Consider the following 24,187-nt stretch of genomic DNA (forward strand, 5'->3'; position numbering starts at 1 on the left):
ATAGTACTCAAACTTTTATAAAGCAGTAGTCATCAAAACCACTAGGTACTGGGGCAGCTGGGTAGCTCAGTGGAGTGAGAGTCAGGCCTAGAGACTGGAGGTCCTAGGTTCAAACCCGGTCTCAGCCACTTCCCAGCTGTGTGACCCTGGGCAAGTCACTTGACGCCCATTGCCCACCCTTACCAATCTTCCACCTATGAGACAATATACCGAAGTACAAGGGTTTAAAAAAAAAATTAAAAAAAAACAAAACCACTAGGTACTGATTAAAATATAGCAAAGTAGGTTAATGAAACCAGAAACCATAGAACTCAATAATCCTATATTTGATAAACATGAAAAGAAATAACTTAGGAAAGAATTCCTTATTTAACAAGAACTACAAAGAAAACTAGAAAGTAATCTGGAAGACATTAGGCTTAGACCAAGATCTTGTGTTTTATATATGTATGTGTGTGTGTGTATACACACACACACACACACACACACACATATACACACACAAACCTTAAATAAATTCAAAACATGCATACTTTCAATTACTAAAAATGATGTTACAGAAAATTAGAAAAGAAATCATATTACTTTCATAGATATGGGTGTGGTATTAATCTTTAACCAAACAGGGGACAGAATCAGAAGATGAAAGATATAATTTATGACATGTAACTAAAGAGTATTTGCACAAATGAAATAAATACATCAGGAATTAGAAGAGAACAAGTTGAATGGACAAAAAGAATCTTTATATCAAATTTCTCAGATAAGGATTTAGTAGCTAAGATATATAAACATCTTACATAAATATATAAGATCAAAAGCCATTCCTCAATAGACATGCAGTTAAAAGGCTAGCTCTCAAAAGAATGGTAAACCTAAATTAAAAATGATATGAAAAGAATGCTCTGAATCACTAACAATAACAGAAATGCAAATCAACACAATCTTGAGGTTTAACTTCACACCCAGAAAAATATAAGACAAGATCAGTCAATGTTGGGGGGGATTGTAAAAAGACAAGCATCATTTGAAGAGCTGTGTATAATCATTCTGTATAGCAATTTAGATTTCTGCATATAAAATAGGGTCAGAAAGTGAGTGACTCACAAATTGCACATCTGGGCATATACTCTAAGGAGGTCACAGACAAAGTGAAAGGCTCTATATAGACCAAAAATGGACAGCTAGTTGTTGCAGTGCTGTACCTGAAATTAGGAAGGTCTGAGTTCAAATCTATCCTCTAATATATACTGGTTGTATGATCCTTGGAATGTTACTTGACCCCTCTAAGACTCAGTTTCATAATCTGTAAAATGGGGCTAACTGTGCCAGTTCTAAGATCAAATGAGATAATATATGTAAAAGCACTTTGTAAACCTTAAAGCACTATATAAATGCTCGCTACTATTTGTAATAAAATAATAAACAATAGCATCATATTTCATAGTAACATTTTTGCTGAAGCCAGGTATATTGGTGGCTAAACAAACTGAGGCACATGAACAGAACAGAATATTATTATGTTTCAAGCAATAACAAATAAAATGAATATGGAGAACCACAGAAGAATTACATAAAATATTCAGAACCAAGAAAAAAAAGCACAATTATTATAATAATGAAAATGAAAGAATCACAAAGTATTTTTTAAAAAGGATATGTTGCAAAGAACAAGTTTGACCACAAAGAAGATACTTCCTCAAACTCTTTTGTGAGTTGAAAGGAAGGATGTCCCCACAGGTGTGGATAGCCATATACACACATACACATATATATATATATGTGTACATATTATACTTTTTGATGGGTTCATTGATTTTGCTAAATCTCTCAATAAAGAAATACTTCCTTTTTTTCATTAAAAATTATTTGCCATAATGTTGACTCTGGGAGGAGGAAAGAGGACAAATACCTGAAAAATGTAGATGATATAAAAGATATTAATAAGGTATCAGCAATATTTTATTTTTTAAAAGCAAAAAATAAAAATAAAAATAATTGGGATGCAAATAAAAAGAAAGAGAATTGGTTCTGAAGTCAGAAGAACTGGATTCAAGAATCTCTATTTACTTGGGGTCACTCTGAGCCTTAGCTCCCTCATCTGTGAAATGGTGAGATTGTACTAGGTGGCCTCTGTGATCTTTCTGGCTCTAGAGAGTCTAGATCAGTGATGCTGTAATCCCCATGATGCAATAATCCTAAACTCTTTGCATAAGGTGATAAAGTCATTTGGGGGATATTAGACAATAGCTTATTGTCTCTGGATAAAATTTCATATCCTCCTTGTGTTGGAAGATAACGTAAATGTATACTTACCTAAGATAAATGTAAGGTAAACCATGTCCAGTTTAGAAGGTGGGAAAAGAAAACACATCCTCCTCTTTTCGGGGTGAATTATTAAGCTTCTGAAACTATTAAGTTGTTTGGAGCTCTGACAAAAAAATCCCATGACACAGAAGGGCTTTCCTCCCTGCCCCCCTTAATACCTCATTCTAAGGAAACAGGTAGATTATCATAGTTTGGAAACTCCGAAATAAGACTTATTCCCTTTTGAAAGGTTTCCATTTTTGTGCCAATGAGTGCTTTTTAAAGGGGAAACCTATTGCTGCTGGGTTTTTCGTTTTGCCGTCTCAGCTAAATGAATGGCAGGAAACATATCTGATTATTTCTAAACAAAATGCAGCTTAGTTTGGGTGAAAAAATTCAGCATTCCCTCTGAGTGACAAATAGAAAAAAAAAAAAAAGACTGCAGTTTCTGCTCTGTCTTCAAAGCTGTCGCACACTGACAAATTTACACCTGGGTACCTTGACAGATGTGGGTATGAGTAAGAGGGAGATGGATAGGTTTCTAAAGGGGAGAGGCAGAGTAACTGTCTCCTATACCCCCATTCCCCCTGCAGGGAACCTAAGTGGGCACGGCACTGCTTTTCTGCTTGGCCTGGCTGTCCTTTAAATCCTCTTTTAGTCTGTCTTCTAGGATAATTAACGTGGACAACTCATGTTGTATCATGGTAAAGGAGCTGCAAGAGCTGCAAGAGAGGGCTCTTGGAAGTCATTCTGATTTGATTTTTAAAAATCTGATCAAATTTAAATTTGATAACTGGTCTCTATGTCAGAACATATGCTAGGTCATCCTTTCTGCATGACACTATCCCAAACCTTATCTCTCTTCTTTTTCCCTATACAGCGTAGGTCAGACAAACTGAATTCTCAATTCTGATGTCTGTCTCTTGGTCTCTCTGTCTCTGTCTCTATTTCTTACACACATAAAGAGATAGGGCCATACACAAATTCCCCAGCAGTTTATGTCTAATTAAGGAGTTAACTGACATCTATTCTCCTCATCTCCGCCTTAACAGTGACTTGCAAAACCCAATTTTAAAATTTTACTCTGATAATTTAAATAAGGAATTAAAAACCTGGTATTCTATTTGATGAGAGTAATTTTATAAAGAGATTAAAATATAAATATATAAACACGCATATGTAAACAAAATAAAATTAAAGGAAGAAATCTAGACATTAAACCCTGATGCAAAGGGAATGACAAAGAATTTTAGATCATTATTACATTTCCAATTGTCAGTCATGAGGAAAGAGGACTTGGATATGTTTCTGAGAGAAGGAAGAAGTATTTTCCTCAGGAAAGTCCTATGTTTATTTGACCTTCATCTCTTTTACTCCATCTTCTAGGATTGTTCAAATGGGGATGAACAAGGGAATGGGTGACTGAAGAATAATGGTGCTGGGTGAGATCTGCTTGTCTTCAGTTTGATTTAGAATTGATTTAGAATTTTATAAAAATTCAATTTGTTTTAGGAAAAGGGCATTTTTTTTCCTACTGGGAGTGATGATGAGAAAACAAGTTTATTGAAACTGGGGGTGGGGGTGGGGGAACTAAATGCAGGCTAACTTCAGTATCCCGAGGTGCAATACAGTACGTGCAAAAGAACATTCTTCAGAAGTAAAATGGACCATGCAGATGACTGCACTTTAGGCAATATCGTGGGTGACACATTCTTGCAAGCATACAGCCCCAAAGGGACTTTCTACGGTTTAGGGTAATTTACAGAGGTGCAGTCACTCCTCTTCAGTCACATATTCCGCTACCCTGCCCACCCACCCACCCATCTAGCCCCTGCCATTACAATAACAAATCCAATAAACACCCCACACCACGGTACCTTCCCAGCTGTTCTCTTTACACAAAGTTGTCAGGTCCAACTGAGACACCGCCGCGCCAAAGCTATCTTCCTGGTCATCGGCATCTTGGCTTCTCTGTAGTTTGCTTTCAGGGAGGTTGGGAAGCTCCTGAATCTTCATGCTGAAAAGCTGCAAAAACACCCACGTAAAATTGTAATGCACAAGGAAAACCCCAAATGCCTGCAAGTTCCAGCCTCTAGGTGGAACGCTTTCAAACAAACCGTCGCAGCCCAGAGCGCAGACCCAAAAAGCTAAATGCTCGCTCGACGAGCCCCTAAAAGCGATTTCCTCGTCGCTTGGCCTCCAGTTTCTTTGCCTTGAACTTTTCCTGCCTTCTAACTCTAAAGGCTGCGCCTACGGCCAGCTGAATGCAGACAGTCCCGAATCGGGATTGTAGCTAAGGGAGGAGGAGAGGAGGGAGTCGGGAGTTTCTTCAAGGAGGATGCCTCCTCTCGATTGTAAACAAACGGAAAAGAAACCGCTTCGCTGTTGCTAGGGCTGCAGCAGTAACACGGTTTCTTTTCAAAGACCACTCGCTAGCGGCCAGCTAGGATCCCGGGCTGCGAACAAGAAAGCTTTCACGCAGGCGGGACCAGGCGGGCTGAACTCAATTAGCGCCGGCCAAACTGCAGGCTTCCCAGTCTCTGATTCCCTCCGCTTGTTTTCTAGCTGGGCGTGGGGGAGAGCAGGACTATTTATGGAGGAGCTGTGGGTTAAAGCGATGTTGCGCAAATTTAAATGGTAGTAGGGTTTGGCGTATCAGCTGGAAGCAGTGCAGAATCTGGGAAGTCGCCAAACTGCAGAGGCAGCCTTCCATTTCTTTTCTTTTTAACCCCCTCGAATAAAAGTCTCGAGCTGTCAGGCCGGGGACGACGACCCAAGGGCAGCTTACAACGTGAAATTGTCCCACTTTGCTTCCACTACAATTCACCCACCGAATAGTCCCTCTACCTTACCTTTATCACTAAAAAACAAAACATAACATCATTTGGACAGGAACAAAATACACTCGATTTCTTAAGGCAATTTTCTCTATATAAAGGGATCCTAAGCCAATTACATTCTAAAAACACCAGGACAACATACAAAATAACTCATATGATAAATGTTCATATAGTTAAAATAAAACACTTTACTTGACAAGCTATACTTAATAATCATCTAATTTACTTTAACCGTGCTCGCAGAATAAAGGCTCTTATGATTACATTTCCAAGAAGTGATTCATGAGAAGTAATATTTTCTTTAAACTGTCATCAGTTCATACGTGGGTGAGAGGAAAGAAAACGAGAAAAGGGGAGAGACAGGAGGAGAGAGAGGGTAAGAGTCAGAAGGAGGGAAAGACAGACAGAGAAAGAGGGAGAGGGAGAGAGACAGGAGGGAGGGAAGGAGAGGGAGGAGAAGGGGAGGGGTAGAGGAGAAGGGGAAGGGGGAGGGAGGGAGGGAGAGAGAGAGATTGAGAGAGAGAGAGAGAGACAGACAGAGAGAGAGAAAAAGAGAGGAGAGAGAGAGAGAAATTAGATAGAACTGTTAAACAGAAAGTAGGAGATTCTAATGGTTCTGGAACTTTAAGAGCCCCTCTTCTCCTCCCCCTCAACTGAAAAGCAAAAAAAGCATACTCATTCATGATAGAAATTGATGATATAAATTCGTGATATAAATTCATTCTATGAGCTGATCTGAAAAACTAGCAGGCCAATCTGAAAACTGGCAGAGAACCAGGATAACATACTACCTTATATATATACTATTAATGATTTCCTTGATATGTAAAGCAAATGAGATTTTTCTCAATTAAAAAAAATCCATCTGTTATATTAGGATATATACGAAATTTCATTTCAATTGTGAAGTTTTTCAAAGTAAGATATTTTGTTTATATGAAAAGACTTTTTCCATCAAAACCCCACTATCCATGCTAAACATGGAAGAATTACAGCTCCAGAAAATCACAAAAATATTTTCTATTGTTTTGTATTGGAGTGAAGGGGTGGAAGGAGACACTGTGAAGCCACAACAATTTAAACAAAAACAGTGAAGCTGAATGGGGGGAAGGCTGCCTCTGTAATTCCTGAAGCTCTGCCTTATTTGCCATTTTCACCAGATATAGAGACAGGTAAGGCACACTAGAAAGTGAACCGGCCGGTTCTCAGAATATTTAATTCTAAAAACCAAGTACTGCCAATGAGGAGCTGTGTGACTGTATCTAAATTGCATCCCTTCCCTGATCTTGGTTCCTTATCTATAAAATGGACCTGCTAATATTTATGTACTCTTAGTATTATTGTTAAGCTTAAATGTTAAGAACAAATGCTTTATAACAAAGAATCATTGTATCATAAATCTAGAACTGGATTTTAGAGACGAACTAATTCAACCCCATCATTTTACAGATGGGTAAAGTAAGGCCCAGAAAGATTAAGTGATTTGACCAAGGTCACACAGTGAACAAGTAGAATTTGAATCCGGGTTATCTGACTCCAAAGCCAGTTTTCTTTCCAACATACCAAAAAATCATCACATAAATTATGATTAGTAGTAATATGTTGGAAATAGATTAATGTCCTCTCTATATCCCTTTCCACCCCCAGCCCCCAACTTGACCAGCTGGACCTGTATCTTCACTCTTACTGCTCCTCCATATTCTCTTTCAGTTTGTCTCCCAGGCCTGGAATATGCCTCTTTCTCCCCCTCTGCCTCTCTCAAAATTTCTTTATTTCAAAGACTATCTAGGTCTACAAGAAATCTTTCTTAATGACTCCAGTCCCTTCTCCCAGCATTCTGTATCTATTTTTTTATATCCTTATATATGTTGATGCCATTTACCCTTGAAAGACAAGGAAGAGGACATAGAATATTTTACTTTTGTTTTGGTATCCCCAGCATCTAGTGTGTATTAGGCCTTTATTAAATGTCTGTGGATTGATAAAACAAGAGAAATTTTAAAGTCCCTTCAAATTCAATGAGAATAATTTAAGATTGGAATGGGGGGGGGGAAGGTGTAAAGTGCCAAACATATAGCTAAATATAGGAATTATACATGATTCTGAATGAAAAGCAATTTCATTACTTTCCAGTAGGGAGCATAAAGTAGGAAAACAATATTAATAAGTGAACTGAAAGAACTACAATTATGGGTTTTTAAAAACAGAATAATTTCATACACACACACACACACACATATAAAAGTTCTTTAAGGTACAAAACCAGACCATAACTGTCTCCTGGTCCTACTCTTACCCATCTGCTCCTTTCTCTCCCCTCTCTCTCCACCTTCCCCCAGGAGCCCAATTAATATCTCAAACTGGCCTGGATAGCTAGCCTTTGTCTCTGTCTCTGGAGGTGCAATTGTGCATTAGCAACTACTTGCTGGTTATCCCCACCTGAATGGCATCTCAAACTCAGCATGTTTCAAATGCACTTCATTTCCTTTCCCTCTAAACCTGCCCCTTTTTCTTGACTTCTCCATTTCTTTACAGGGTATCATCATCCTCTGAATATCCAGGTTTTCAGCCAGAACTATTTCTTCTCCCTCCATGGCCCTTTGATTCTGTCTCCACAACATCTTTCCTATTTGCCCCTTTCTTTCCACTCCCACAGCCAGTAAGGTCTTTACTATCTCTCAACAGCCCTATTGAGATATGTTCCTAACTGGTTTTCCTGTCTCTGGTTGTCTCTTCTCTAGAATCTATTATAGCTGGCAAAGGGATATTCCAGCAGCCCAGGTCCATTCCTGCTTAAGATATTGCAGGGGTTCCCTGTTGACTCCAAAATACAAGCTGCTTGGTTTCCCACTCAAAGACCTTGGGAATAGTGTTGAATTTGGAGTCAAAGGATGTGAGTTTAAATCCCAAGTCTGCTACTCATTCACTGTGTGCCATTGGGCAAGTCACTTAACCCTGAGGCTTTGGAGGAGTTTATTACTCTGCTGGCCAGCCTTTCAATCATAGGGAAGAGGCCACTGAGGAAGGGCCACACAGGCCCTGGAGATGTGATAGCATTGCAGGACAGTGTGTCAGACAGGAGAATGCAATCAGATCTAACATTTCACATAATGCAACCTGCCCAGGAAGAAACAACTGATCACAGATCAAAGACGCAAGGGTTAGGCTGAAGGAAGTGGGAACACAAAGACTTACAACATATCAAGCTCCAGGAAAAATGTGAAATTTATGGTATCAGGATAAGTTTAGGATTGGACTAGCTTGGAAACAAATTCAAATTAAGGTAGTTTCTTTTTCCAAATTCAATTATCATCTAGCAAATTTCTCAAGTTTTAAGGATAAAGAACTAGTCGGTGAAGTAATATAGTCTCATTCAAATAAATATTTGTTGGAGAGTTTCATATACTCCCAGGTAGCAACTGTTTGGCACATGTGACATCTTTTATTAATTAATTGATGTTCATTTCTTAATCTTAATGGGAAAATCCTATATATTCTCTTTAGCATCTGCCCCCCCTGCCTTTTTTTTTTTTAAACCCTTACCGTCTGCCTTGAAGTCAGTACTGTGTATAGAGCTAGGCACTAGGGGTCAAGTGACTTGCCCAGGGTCACACAGCTGGGAAGTGTCTGAGACCAGATTTGAACCCAGGACCTCCTGTCTCTAGGCCTGACTCTCAATCCACTGAGCCACCCAGCTGACCCCAGCCCCCATGCCTTTTAAGGAGTGGTAAGGAAACGAAAATAAGAAAGTACTTTTCTTATTATGAATGACCTATTTGTTATCAAAGCTCCTTTAAGCAATAGGCTTATGAAGGACAAGGAATGCAAAACTATTTTTGAAGGAATTTAACATTTTCTTGACCTTGTCATTCCTATATATTTCTATAATTTGATCTCTTGGTCAAGGGAACACTATTCTATGTAGCTGATAATTTGTACTGAATTTGTATTTGTTAATTTAAAAACAAAACAATTTAAAAAATAAAGCTCAATTCTGAACACTAACATTATCAGAGGAATTATTAGGAATAAAACTCTGAGAAGGATTAGAAATATAATCTTGCTATCTGTTTCTAAGTAGCATAATTGTTGATTAAAAAATGCTTTAAAAAAAGGATTTTCTGGGAACAGTTGGGTGACTCAGTGGATTGAGTCCCAGACCTAGAGAAGGGAGGTCCTAGGTTCAAATCTGGCCTTGGACACTTCCTAGCTGTGTGACCCTGGGCAAGTCACTTAACCCCCATTGCCTAGCCCTTACCACTCTTCTGACTTGAAACCAATACATAGTACTGATTCTAAGGCAGAAGGCAAAGGTTTAAAAAAAGGATTTTCTTCATTTTCCCCACCTTTCTTTCCATGTAATCATAGATTTAGAGTTAGAAAGTATTTTAGGATCCACTGAATTTAACTCCCTCATTTTAAAAAAACCTTCCATCTCATTAGCAATACTATGCATTGGTTCCAAGGCAGAAGAACAGTAAAGGGGTTAAGTGATTTGCACAGGATCACCCAGCCAGGAAGTACCTTAGGCCAGGTTGAACCCAGGACTGCCCCCCCATCTCTAAGCTTGTTGCTCTATCCACTGAGTCATCGAGCCACCTAACTGCCCCCCAAATCCCTCATTTTATAGATGAGGAAGAGAGCTTAAGTGACAGTGAGGCTCACCATAGGTTGTGGGGAAGTAGGATTTGAAATCAGGCCATCTTGAAGCACTGTAAACCACCATACCATAGAATCAGACATTGAGAGAAGAAAAAGACCTTCAAAGTCATAAAATCCAAATTCTCTACCTTACAGAGGAGGAAACTAAGGCAAAGAGGTTAAGTGGCTTTCCCAGGGTCACATAGCTAGCAAGTATCTGGGGCAGGATCTAACTTCTGGTCCTCAGTCTTTATTGACTTTATTTATTTAATATTTATATTTATTTATTGACTTTAGATATTCTAGGTGGCATAAATAAAGCTACCTAGAAGCATCTTTTTTTCTCTTTGCCATGGCAGTAGAGGAGGGGGAGGGTTAGAAAACTGGAATTGGAAAACTGGAAGAAAATTTAACTCCAAATGATGTTTTAAAATATGAGCTTAAAAGAAGAGAAACACAGTGGGGCTTTTTATTTTTAAATCACAGAGTAGATTTCCTTTTCATTTTAGGATCATTTGTCAAATTCTATGAAGTTGATAGGGTCTAAATCCCTCATAAGAACTATGACAAAATTAGGCAGACATCTCCACCTGGTACTTGCAAGTGTGTCAGATATCTCAGCACATCCTTTGTACCTGTGTTTATCTCTCATTTGAATCGTTAGGATAATGGTGATTATCAGAGCCTTTCCTACCCACATCAACTTTGTACTATGTGCTGATCATTGCCATCTGTATTGGAAGACGGTGAATTTACTTGGTAGAGGGAATCAAGGGAAATTCCATCATCTCTTGGGGGTGGCTTCATTGGAAGCTGTCCAAGAGTCTCTTAGAACCGATTTATTTCAAAGTGCTCTCTGATTGGTTGTGTTTGGAAATCGTGAATTGATGATATGAAATACGTCTAAAAAGGATGCTTTATAGCCTTGTATTTTACAAAGTATAACGGGCATAAAAGGAAAGAACTGAGATGAGCTCCAGAGAAGAAAGGCTAAGCAATTTTCTTTCAAGTAATGTGCTGTGGCATGAGTAGATGCTTTCATGAAGAAGAAAGATTTTTTCATGAAGGGAAGAAAGGGCATACAAAGGAATGAAAAAATAAAAGTGGAGAATAAAACAATTCCATGTCAGGGTGGAGAATCTGCCCTTTAAGAAGCAAAGAAGGATAAATTGATATACTAACGGGGCCCTAAGAGGGAGGGAGGAAGAAATAGATGATAAGTTGGGAATACAAGTTGAAAGTCCTTTCCATCTCCAGATCTATGACTCTGTCATCCTCGGTGGGCAAATCAGCAGGAAGCCAGTTTGCTATTCCCTATGGCAGGGCTAGTAGAAAACAAATGTATCTCAAAACAATTCCTTTCCAGAAGGAATTTTCAAACTCTCCCTTTCTGCTAGCTCTTTCTTTTGTATTGCCTAAAAACATTTTCAGATGATGGCCCTTCTTCAAACACAAACAACAAAAAACCCTCTTCATTTGATTCTACCATTTCCTGCAGCTACTGCCCTACATTTCTCTTACCTTTTATATCTCAGTGCTTTTAAAAAGCTGCCCACATTGACTGCTTCTACCGCCTAACCCACTCACTTCTCAATCCTTTGTCATCTGGCTTTGGACCTTATGATACTCAACTGAAACGGATCTCCCCAAGACTACCAATGATTTCTTAATTTTCTTTAAAAAATAAAAACCCTTACTTATGAGAAAGAAGGCTGTCCACATCTAGAGAAAGGACTGTGGGAGTAGAAATCCAAAAGAAAACATATGAATTATCACTTGTTTATGTGGGTATAGGACATGGAGTTTTGGCTTTAAAAGATTACTCTATTACAAAAATGGATAATAAGGAAATAGGTATCAGGTAATTCATGTATAACCCAGTGGGAGGGTTTGTCGGCTCCAGGAGCAGGGAGGGGAGAAGGGAGGAAAATTACAAGAATGATGTAACCATGGGAAAAAATTAAAAAAGAAAAACCCTTACCTTCCATCTTAGAATCAATACTTTGTATTGGTTGCAAGGCAGAAGAACAGTAATGGCTAGGCAATGGGAATTAAATGTCTTGCCTAGGGTCACATAGTTAGGAAGTGCCTGAGGCTAGATTTTGAACCCAGAACATCCAGTTTCCAGGCCTGGCTCTAACCATCAGGCTACCTAGCTGCCCCTAATTTACTGATTTTCAGTGGATTTTTTTCAGTCTCTTCAAGAATATAAATGATTTATTACTTGCCAATGGATTTCTCTCTGTCCTTTTCCTTTTTGATCTTTTCAGAGCATCTGATGATATTCATTCCCCTGAAAACACTCCTCTTGTCCAAACTTCTCAATTTCTACTTGAGGCTTCACTGTCCCTTGAGTGACTCAGGTTCCCAGCCTCACAGTCATCCTTGGTTCTTCTCTGTGCCTTACCTTACTGCTCACATCCAGACAGTGGCCCGGCCTTCTCAATTCTACCTTACAACAGAACACCTCCTTCTCTGCATTCACAGAGCTGAATACCTTCATCGGCTCCTCCCGCTCCAACTAATTGTCTTGTCTCTAATCATTCCCCTTCTCAATCTATCCTCCACATAGTTGTTGCAATGCCATTAAAACACAATCCTGACCATGTCCCATTTCTTTGTCACATTTGAGATGCTTCAGGGTTCCCCCCGTAATTCCAAGATGAAACACAAACTTCTCTGGCTTTGAGTGACCTTCAGAATGCGCCCCCAATATACTCTCCTAGGCCTATTGTACATTCCTCTCCTTTGTGCACTTGACATTTTAGCCAAAGTAACCTGTTTGTGATCCATGCACATAATACTCCTCTTCCATCTTGGAGACTTTTTTTTTTAAACCCTCACCTTCCATCTCAGAATCAGTACTGTGTATTGGTTCCAAGGCAAAAGAGCAGTAAGGGACAGGCAGTGGAGTTTAAGTGACTTGCCCAGGGTCACACAGCTAAGAAGGGTCTGAGTCCAAATCTAAACCCGGTACCTCCCATCTCTAGGCCCAGTGCTGTATCCACTGGGCCACCTGGATGCCCCCGCATCTTTGAGATTTTGCACGAGCGGTTGTTCTTCATGTCCAGAATGCATTCCTAACTCTTTTTCTTCTAAGAATCCCTAACTTCCTTAAAAACTCAATTCAAGTGCTACCTCCTATAAGGAACATATTTAGAATTCCTAAGTTACCAGTACCTTTTCCTCAGAAAATATTTGTAACAGAATTTGTATTTAATTTTCAACTTGAACATTTCCCCAAGCAATAAAAAGTAAGCCCTTTGAGGTCAGGGATTGTTGTTTGTTGTTGTTTTTTTTTTAAATCTCCAGATTCCCGTTGCTTAGCATAACGCCAGGCACATAATAAATGACTGTCGAATGAACTGAAAAAATAGGAAGTTTTTCTCTTCTGAAGGAAGAATTCTGAGAAATCAAAAGTTCAAAGTTTAGAATCTGGGTACAAATACTAAAATTTTTATAATAGTTCACATCTATCTATCTATGTATCTATCTATCTGTCTATATCTATCACCTATCTATCTGTATGTCTATCTTTTTATCTATATTTATTTGTCTATCTATCTCTGTCTCCCTATCTGTCTGTTTCCCTATCTGTCTGTCTATATTAGTGATTCCCAAACTTTTTTGGCCTACCACCCCCTTTCCAGAAAAAATACTACTTAGCCTCTTGGAAATTAATTTTTAAAAATTTTAATAGCAATTAATAGGAAAGATAAATGCACCTGTGGCCATCACCACTCCCCTGGATCGCTGCAGCACCCACCAGGGGGCAGTGGCGCCCACTTTGGGAATCACTGGTCTATATCTTTCTTTCTGTCTGTCTATTGTGTCTATATGTCTCTTTATATTTATCTATCTATCATCTATCTGTTTATCTGTCTATCTATATTTACCTGTCTGGCTCTCTTTGTCCATCTGTCTGTCTGTCTGTCTCTCCATCTATCTAATTCAATCTAGACTTATCATGTAGCTCTAGAGAACTCCCTTTCCCAGTTCAGGTCAGCTGCTTGTCTCCACGTCACAGTGTTAGAGCACTGCCTAGGGCAGTCACTGCCTGGGCCTGGAATCACCCAGCCAGAATGTATCAGAGTTGAGGCTCTCCATCACATCTCCCTGACTCTGATGCAGGCTTTCTAGCGAATATGTACATGACTTCTCATTCATACAGTCCTTTATATTTTACAAAACAATTTATCTGAACTAAATTGTGTTAGAAAGGAAGAGAAATAGGGGGCAGTTGGGTAGCTCACAGAATGGAGAGCCAGGCCCAGAGACAGGAGGTCCTAGGTTCAAATCTGGCCTCAGACACTTCTTAGCTGGGTGACCCTGGGCAAGTCACATCACCCCCATTGCCTAGCCCTTACTGCTCTTCTGCCTTGGAGCCAATGCACAGTATTGATTCTAAGATGGAAGGTAAGAGTTTAAAAAAGAGGAAGAGAATATGTTGTTATTCTCATTTTTAGTATATGACAAACCTGAAGATCATAGAGGGTAAACAACTTACCCAAGTTTTGTTATATTTATCCTGTGTTATGAAGGCTGAAGTTGAGTGAGTGTGGAGGATTCCTAAGCGTAACACACAAGTCGTGGTAGTGAAACACAAAGGACTCCACAGGAATATTTGTAGTGAATCTGCTGCACCCAACTTCAGTATAACAGTGTCGCAGGTTAGATAGTCAAATGAAGAATCTGTGTTTAAGAACACACAGCTACTTCTAACTGTCTACCCTAGCTCAATATGGATAATGCTGGTTGACTTTGATTCAAACCTTTCTACAGTTGAAATAAATCTCTTCTTCCCCCAAATACCCAAGGATATATCCACTAATCTCTAGGGTAAAGATGACATTCACTTTAGGTGAGTATAAAGATTTAATAATAACAGGCTTGGAGAGGGAAGCAGGGAAATGATGGGGAAGAGGGGTACAGGAGATCCTTGGCCTGAGCTATTGATGACAAAGATGATAGAGGAATTGAAGGTAATCGGGGTATTCAAGCTTGTCACTTGTCAATGGTTCGTTTGCCAGTTACCAGCCTGGTAGAGCCAGACTGCTTCAACCTGAATCAGGTTATATGATGGTAAATGATGATGCTGCTTCTTGATGAGCGAACTAGAATCAGGATGTTCAGTATAGGATAACATGATTTGAGACTATGGAAGTGCTGGTTGCTGGCATCTCAAGTTAACCTTTGCTCTACTGAAACCCAACCAAGACGTCCCACCAATCCCTCCCTCAAAATTGAGATATCTGTCTCAGTTCAAATCCTCCTTTTATACTCTCCCATCAACTGAATTTGCACTTGTTAGCCTCTGCCAAGCTCAGCTCATTCCAAGTTCTAAACAGCTAACTGTCAATCATTTTGCTTTCCATATTGCATTGCAAAATGTCATTACAGCTAAGTGGCAGGTCCAGGGCTGAAAATCTACTATACAACACTCTTCAATCCCTTTTAATATAGGGAAACTGGGAGACCAGGAAATTCTGGTGCCATCTTTGTTTGACCTAAGAAGCTCTCCAATAAAAAAAGCCCCTTGGAGTTAGGTATCTAAACTACGCGGTTTTTTGTATTTGTGCTTCTCACTCAATAGAATACATATGTTTTAGGAAATTTCGAAACAAGGTGAACTTTTTAAGTGATTCAATCTCATTGCAAAATTGAAGGTGAATTTTATTAGAAAAAATTTTGATTTCTAGTGTAAATAAAAAGGGGCAGCTAGGTTTTTGAAGACAGGGAGACTCATTTTCATAAGTTCAAACCAGTCTGAGACACTTAGCAGCTATGTGAACCTGGGCAAGTCACTTAGGCCTGTTTGCCTTAGTTTCCTCATCTGTAAAATGAGCTAGACAAGGAATGGCAAAACACTCAAGTATCTTTGCTATAAAAACCCCAAAAGTCATAAAGAGTCAAATATGGCTGAAAATGACTAAGTCAAAGGGTAAATAAAAAATCTTACTTAAGAAAGCAGTGTATGTTTTAAAGTCACTTATTTAGAGAAAAACTAGTTACTTTTTGATAAAATAAATCAAGTTTATACAGCCAAGTTAGTAAAATTATGTCACTCTCCTAAGTGTAACCAATCTGCCTCTTTTCTATCTATCACCAGCTGTCTTACTATTTGCCTGATCTCAAACTTTACCTCTTGGAGTCTGTTTTCTCATTTGTAAAATGGGAAAAATACTTGAACAACTGTGAGGACTAAAGCACTTTGAAAGACTTAAAGTGCTACATAGATGAGTATTGTTATCATTGTATCAAGCAAGTGATTATTAACTCGGAGATCAACAATTCAAATTCAAGAAAATATTTAAGAACCTTCGTGCCTGTCACTTGTCCTGAATAACTGATAAGATTAGCACAAGTGTTCTGCTGAACGCTGTTTTTGTGGACATGAGAAACCACCACAAATTATTTTCATTCTATTTTCTCAAGAAACATGATGGAAAAGAGAAACTGGATAACATACTAGAAGTATAACCGAGTTTAATATGTGGAATAAAAAGCTAATGAGAAATCTCCCTATTCGGGAACTGAAAGCCAAACCTAGAGATGGGATTCCAGTCCTGGGTTTAATTCTGGCCTCAGACATTTCCTAGTCACTTAACCCCCATTGCCTATCTCTTACGACTCTTCTGCTTTAGAATCAATACTAAACATCATTGATTTCAAGAGGGAAGGGAAGGGTTAAAAAAAGGCCTCCTTATTGTCCAATGTAATTTCTTCTGTAAAAAAATTCATTTCATTAACTCAATTCATTAAATTTATGAATTTAAAAATCTTAAAAATCTTTTCGATTCAATTCAATAAAATTCAATTTCAAATTCAAATGCAATTCAAAAGAATTAAAAATTTAAAAAATCAAATCATTCATACTTCTAAAGCTCTATGGAGCCTCAGAGACCTCTAGAATAACTCCCTTATTTTATAGATGAGGAGCCTGAGGTTCAGGGAGATTAAGTGAATTGCTCAAATTCACATTGGCAGGTAACAGAGATGGGATTTAAGTCAAGGTCCTCTCACTCCAGTTGTATTTCACTCATTTGTTCAGTAAGCATTTAGATTTCATTTCATTTCATTTCTTTTTTTTTTCTTTTTCTTTTAATTTCTTACCTTCTATCTTAGAATCAATACTGTATAGGTTCCAAAGCAGAAGAAGGTTAAGTGACTTGCCCAGGGTCATGCAGCTAAGAAATATTTGAGGTCAGATTCCAAGTATTTCTTAAGGAACCTTCTTAAAGAACATCTATCTTAGTGTTGATCTGATAGTCAGTCATGGTCCTAGTCCTATATCTCACAGTTGTACTCAATATAGAAAGCAATAGGATACGAACCTGAGAGTGCGGTGGGTACTTTCCATCACTGCTATTTTCTTTGCTAAAAAAGACAAACAAACACAATTGCATGAAGCCAAGACAATATGTTTTATTATAACACTTCTCATTCCTTCCTTAAGATTTTTTCCATTTCAGACTTTTAAAACATTTACATTTCTATGGGGCAGCAAAACTGAACAATATTCGGGTTTTAAAAAGCCAAAACAGGCGTGATTGGTTGCTTGTAAAGGGCAGTTCCCCCACTTAAACACAAACCAAAAGTGGATTTGGTTTGGTTTTTTTTTTGCCATCAAATTTAGAATCAAGTGGAATCCAAATTTTTTCTTTATTTAAAACAATAAATTTTTTAAAAAGCCTTTGGTTTTTATATGTCATTTCTAGATATCATATTCCTCTAGCACTGAACCTTTCTTCATAATAAGGAAAAATATTTAAGCAGAACAATGGATACAGTGAAGACATCTGACAATGTATGTAATATTCTACCCGAGAAGTGTTTCAGCTTCGTGCATAGAGGAGGGAGGGATGTTTTATTTGTTTTGTTTTACAGGCCCAATTCTGTTGTTATTATTATTATTATTATTATTATTATTATTATTATTATTATTATTATTATTCCTCAGGGTTTGACTCTTTTTTTTTTAACCCTTACATTTTGTCTTGGAATCAAAACTGTGTATTGGTTCCAAAGAAAAGAGTTACAAAGCTAAGAAGTATCTGTGGCCACATTTGAACGCAAAACCTCCTATCTCTAGATCTGGCTTTCAATTCATTAAGCCACCTAATTGCCTCCATTTGATTACTTTTTTAGTGATCTTTTTTTATTTACATTTACATGAATGTAGTCATTATCCACATTATTCTTCAGATTTTGTTAAAACTATTTCTTTTCCTCAGTCCTAATTTGGATTCTCTTATGTCAAGGGAAAAAATAGAGAAACTAAGTCATTAAAGCCTACAAAAAATTATCCATGGTCTCTTGAACTTTCCAATTTACCTTTTATCAGACATCAGTTCCAGAATATCATCACATCCAAATCTCTCTTGAGTTCTTGAGGAGTTAATGTTTTCCATATTCTATAATGCAATATATCATTATCAATGAATAGAATCAAATAGGGCACTTCATGTAAATAAAGATACAGATGATACATATTACATGGAAACAATATTATTTTGATTTTTCCCATATTTAAACTATTAGAATACATAAGAAATACTTTACAACTTAATGTATTAATTTGTTGTTCTCAAAAGACCCTTTTGTTAAGAATTTAGAAAGCATCCTGAAAAATAATTACATCTCTGACACCCTTGTTTGGTATTATCTGAATTTGATGCAAATTCATGATAGTGAAATGCAGAACTTCTAGGAAATATTATTAAATGATGACTTGTTAATATTTAGAAAGGTAAGTAGGTAGAGATCACCCGGAGACAGTATAGCTTCATCAAGAACAGGCCATTCCAGACAAACTTTTTCCACCAAGTTGACAACGATCCAGATAATTCTGTAAACACAGTTAATGCATTTGACAAAACCTCTCAGGCTTCTGGACAAGATGGAGTGGATGAAGACATTAATAAGGTCAGGTCAATTTATAACTGGCTGACTAACTTTTAACAGAAGATGAGTTATTAGTGGATTCATGTCAGCTTAGAGAGAAGTCTCTGTTGGAGTGCCCCCAAAGATCTATCTTTAGTCCTCTGTTATTTGGCATTATCAATGACTTGGGTAATAATTACAATTACCAAATTAGTAGATAAAGAAAGCTAGGAGGGATAGCTGATACAGCAGATATAAGAATCAGAATCCAAAATCAACTTAAAAGGTTGGGAAAATGTGCTGGAAGATGAAATATAATGGAGATAAATGTAAAGTCTCACATTTGATTCACAAAAAAATAAATTTTGCAAATCCTGGGTGAGGTGAAAGTTAAACTGAAAAAGATCTGAAAAATTAAGGAGAATGGAAGTTCAACAAGTCATGTGAAATAGTGTTTCTCTAAAAAAAAAAGAGGAATGTGTTTTTAGGCTATTCTGAGCAACAGTGTCCAGAATGTGGGAGGTGATAGTCCCCATTGTTCCATGACATGAATAATACTCCACTTTCAGAGTACTATGTTTAGTGATGTGTCACAATTTAAGAAGGGCATTGATGAGTAGAAACCATGTGATAGGAAAACCAGTTTAAGGAAATGGGGATATTTGGGATGAAGAAGAGACAACAGGAGGAGAAGCTGATAGCCTTCTTCAAGTTTCTGAAAACATTGTCATATGGAAAAAAGGATTAGATGCCATCTAAATAAATAGGACATGGTCTCTTGTGCAACTTCTCCCATGAGAGTTCCAAGAGTAGAACATGAAACAACTGACAAAAGTTGCATAGAAATAAATTTGGTTTGATGTAGGAAACTATAAATGGAATGGACTCTCATGGGAAGGGATGGTCATCCAGAAACTAGAGACTTATTTTTTTAAAGTTGCTTTTTTTAAGTCTACAAATGTTTGTTTTCAATTCTTACTGTCCTCCTGCCCCAATAAAAACAAAATATAAAAATAAAAACAATAGAATTCTTTTTTTTTTTAAAGGCAATGGACGTCAAGTGACTTGCCCAGGGTCACACAGCTGGGAAGTGTCTGAGGTCAGATTTGAAGGCCTGGCTCTCAATCCACTGAGCTATCCAGCTGCCCCCAAAACAATAAAATTCTTGTAACAAATATACATAGTCAAGCAAAGTAAATTCCAATATTGCTCAAGTCCAAAACTGTGTCTCACTCTGCACCTAAAGTCCCTCAAGGTAAGTAGCATCCAATATCATCAGTTCTCTGGCATCATAATTAATTAGTATATTGAGAAGAGATTTTAAGTCTTTTGCATTTTTTCTTTTTTCTTTATATATATAAAAGCTGTTCCTCAACTTTGAATGATTTCCCTCTTCATCTCTGCCCCTTGGAACACCTAATTTCCTTCAAGGATAGGTGAAATTATTTTTTGGGTCATGTTCCATCATTCTCCCAACATGTTGGGAGTTTTTTTGCATATATTTTTGTATTTACTTATTTATGCTCATGTTTCCTTTCTAGAGAAGATAAACTTCTTGGGCTTACATAGAGAGTAGGGAGGTAAGCTTTTTATTTCTTGAGGCCAGTGACATTCATTTTTGCCTTTATGTCTCTAGCGATTTGCACATGGTAGATATTTAATAAATATGTGTTGAAGTACATAAGAGGAATACAAAGCACTGCGTGGATCAGAAGAGGAAGAGATCCTCCTAGCTAAGGGAAACAGAAAACTGAAGAAAAAGTTTTTCTGAGTTCAACTTTGAAAGAGCTACTGATCAAGCTATCAGGATAAAAAAAATGCCAAATCTTGTCATTTCTACCTCCACAGTATCTCTTGTATTAGTCCCCTTGTCATTACTTAGAGTTGACTTTCCATAGTTAGAAAAATTTGTGTATATTGAAATAAGTTAACAATACAGTTGGAGCCCCCGAAAGTTAGCCAGTACTGCTAGTTTTTGTCATTGTTGTTTTCTGAGGGGGGAAAGTGTTTCGCCTGCTTGTCACTGACTCTGCCTGTTGTCTAATTGACTTCAGTTCCAAGGTCAAGTATAGGAGACTGTCTACTAAATGCAAACCCGAGGACTTCTGTGAAAGAACACCATGTCCTGGCAAGCCATTTTAGGTCAACTGGCAATGAATATTCAACATACTGACAGGGTTCTGCAAGGCAATGCCATCTTGAGAATAATTTTATTATTTAAGGCAGGAGTGTCAAACCACAAAAAGAAATCAAACTCTAAAAAGCTAATTGCTGAATTATCCTACACAAGAGACCAGATTTGAAAAATGGGCACAGTATCACACTTTTACACACCTTAAGAACCCCTTCTTTACTTACTAATGATAATAAGTGACTGTCTTTGTTGCCTTGCCCACTCTTTAGAGCTTAACATACATACCATCTCTTCTTCAAAGTTTTCCTAAAGCCTCCTCTTCTGGAAGGGGGTCTTAAATTTTTTCTTTTAATTTTTAAATTTCATTTTCATTTTTAATTTTTATAGAAGGGGGTCTTTCCACCTGACCTTTTACTGCTTTGCATTTCTCTTAAGCATTTTCACAATTACTTATTCAACTAATCTTGTTAAAAGAGAAAAAATTTGGAGTTACTATTGCATTTGTAACATGGCAAACTAGCCAAATTTTCCCACATTTCAGAAACCAATTTGTTTTCAAAAGTATTTCTATTATATAACTTGATTATTCTTTCCTAGGAAAGCACAGTCCCAAATGGAACATATTACCTTTCCCCAAAATTCACTCTTCTGAACTTCCTTTTATCTGCAAGGCAACTACCATTTTCTTCCCTCCTAGTTTTGTAACCTCATTATTATCCTTGGTTCCTTACTTTCCCTTCCCTCACATAGACAATAAGTTGTCAAATCTTGACATTCCTATCTCCACAACATCTCTTGTATCAGTCCCCTTGTCATCCTACTTTGGGACTTTATCCCCACTGCTGGGACCATAGTGGTGGTCTCCTACTGGCTCACCCTTTCTCTCAAGTCCTCCCCACAACAATCCATCCTCAACAACACACCTGCCAAAGGGATTGCCCTTAATAACAGCTCTGACCAGGACAGCTGCTAACTCAGTAGGTTCCATCCACTCCCTCTTGCTTCTAGGATAAAATATATATCCCAGTCTGGCCTCCACCCATCTTTTTAGCCTCCTTGTACATTACTTCTCTCTGACTCTTTGGTTCAGTCAAACTGTCCAGATTAATTCCCGTGTCTCTGCATTGGCTGAACCCTATGTCTGGAAGGAAAGCCTTCATCTTCATCTCATCGCATCCAACTTCAAGACAGTTTAAGCATAACATTTCAGATGAAGCCTTTTCTGATTCTCCTCTAATTGCTAGAGCTCAATCTCCTTAAATACCTGGTATTGACTCTATTCATTCCGTATATTCTTTTCTAGGCACATACTGACTTTTCCAATATAATCGAAGACCTTTAACAATAAGGATTGTTTCATTTTTTTTTTGTCCCTTTATTTCCAAGATCCAGGAAAGTAGCTGGAACATAGGAGGTGCTTAATAAATACTTGTTATTGATTGATATCTCATGATTTCTCTTAATAACAACTCACATTAATATAGCACGTTCAAATTTACAGAGTTCTTTACTTACGTTATCTGATTTGATCATTTATAGGTTGTTTATTTTAAATATTTTGAGCCCTAATTTTTCTCATCTTGGACCTGCGATTCCAGGGAACTCCTACATGCAAGTGGGAACTCCAACCAGTGCTAGTGAGCAACTAATTTACCTGGAGCTTTTCATCTTAGAGAGTTGTCTGGGCCACTGAAAGGCTGAATGGACTTGTGCAAGGTAACAGTCTGTTTCTAGATCTTGGGGACTCTAACCACTCTGCTTCCCTCTCTGTAAATTCCTAGAATAGCTGCCCTATGTATAATATGCTAAATAAACATTTTTAAAATTCTGAACTGAGTCATGGATTATACGAAATATGAGATTTGAATAATAAAAATGCATAGTATTTGCATGTTATCAACATATTTATATTTCCCTTAACATATTATATATCTCAGTCCCTTAGAAATAATTCCAATCTATAGCAAAATAAGAGCAATTCCATATCTTAGCTCATCCAGAGAGCTGCTAACTAATACTGTTATTTATTCAATTTTGTAATACAGTAACTTTTCCTTGTAGAAATGCATGGCAACACTGGGTTTTATTCTACTTGCTTCTCTTCTAGAAATAATGGGAATTTGTGGTAATGGAGAAAGAAATCATGTCTTGAAACACATTAGTTACAATGAAATTTTCAGTTTGAACTGTGATCTTGTCTGCTAGAAACCTCTCCAGTCATTCTAGAGAGGGAGTTCTTAATCCTTTTGGGCCATGGACCCCATCTCAGAATTGTGGCTCTAAATATCTAAAAAAAAGATTGCAAAGGAAACCAATTATATTGAAATAATTATTAAGAAATGAAAAAGGCAAGTTCAGAGATTAGGTTAAGTACTCTTGCTCTAAAGATCTTTGCTAGTAAAAATCTTTTTTTAGTAACTTTTGAGATTTGGGTTGGCCAAAGTTTATTTCTAGGGTCTTTGTCAGCTGTTCAGGTCATCTGAGTAATGAATACAACTAGTGAATCTTTTAGAAAAATTATCTCAAGTCAAATGAAGCTAAGGCTTTTATGACATTAATTACTAGATTGTGGAAATTATTTCTAACTTTATTATTAATAACTAAATTATTACTTTCCTTTTGTTCTCTGAGTCTTGTTGCTGAAAGCTAAATATGGGATAATTTGACCATAAAAGAATTTGAAAACACTTGAGGCAAAAATATTGTCTAAAGCTGTAAACTGCCAAGGATTCTTTTTTAGGAGGGCATGACAAAGTCGAGTTAACCTCAGCACTGCAGGGAGCTCTGCTAGTCAGAACTGGTTCACTATTCTACCCTTATATAACTAGAGGAAAATGATCTTCAGAGCCAATAAATTTTCATTAATACAAACTAAGGGCAGAGTCAAACTTATGTGTTTCATTCCATACACTAATACATGGAGGATCGGTGCTACTGTTAGCCTAGGGAACTTCTGGTATGGAAACCTTCTCCACCAAACGAAGAGAAGTCCTATGGAATGTCAGAGAAGCGGATGGCTTTCCCAGTTTCATGTATCAGAAGCAAGAATTGAACATGGTCTCCCTAACTTCAAAGCCAGCACTCTACCCATGGGTACAATGTTACTTCTGTTTCACACCAAATTTTTTGAAAATGTATTTTTTTGAAAATATTCCAAAAAGAACCAGAATTACTTTTTCAAAAAGTCTGAAGTAAAACTCAATAGAGCTTTAATGATCAAAGCTAATTTTCTCTCAGTCTCTTCCTTAGTTCTATAAAATAAGCACCCCTTTGCTTTATATTCCCTCCTTTCATTTTTGTGACATTCTAAGTGGATGATAAGAAGTGAATATATGGGCAGCTTTGGTAGCCCCATGGATAGAGTGCCAGGCTTGGAGTTGGG

At 37.5% G+C, this 24,187-nt stretch overlaps 1 protein-coding gene across 1 annotated transcript in view; it reads right to left on the minus strand.

The window, feature by feature from the left end:
• FAM13A (family with sequence similarity 13 member A) overlaps positions 1-24,187 on the minus strand; it is a 104,312-nt gene that overhangs the window by 40,660 nt on the left and 39,465 nt on the right. Inside the window, exons 7-9 of the mRNA XM_044681590.1 lie at positions 18,123-18,202; positions 17,123-17,165; positions 4,185-4,332 (exon numbers count right to left, since the gene is read on the minus strand). Of these exons, the coding sequence (XP_044537525.1) occupies positions 4,185-4,332; positions 17,123-17,165; positions 18,123-18,202 (271 nt within the window). The remainder of the gene's footprint in view (positions 1-4,184; positions 4,333-17,122; positions 17,166-18,122; positions 18,203-24,187) is intronic.

This window comes from Gracilinanus agilis, chromosome 6 (genome assembly GCF_016433145.1).
Source record: "Gracilinanus agilis isolate LMUSP501 chromosome 6, AgileGrace, whole genome shotgun sequence".
Lineage (NCBI taxonomy): Eukaryota > Metazoa > Chordata > Mammalia > Didelphimorphia > Didelphidae > Gracilinanus > Gracilinanus agilis.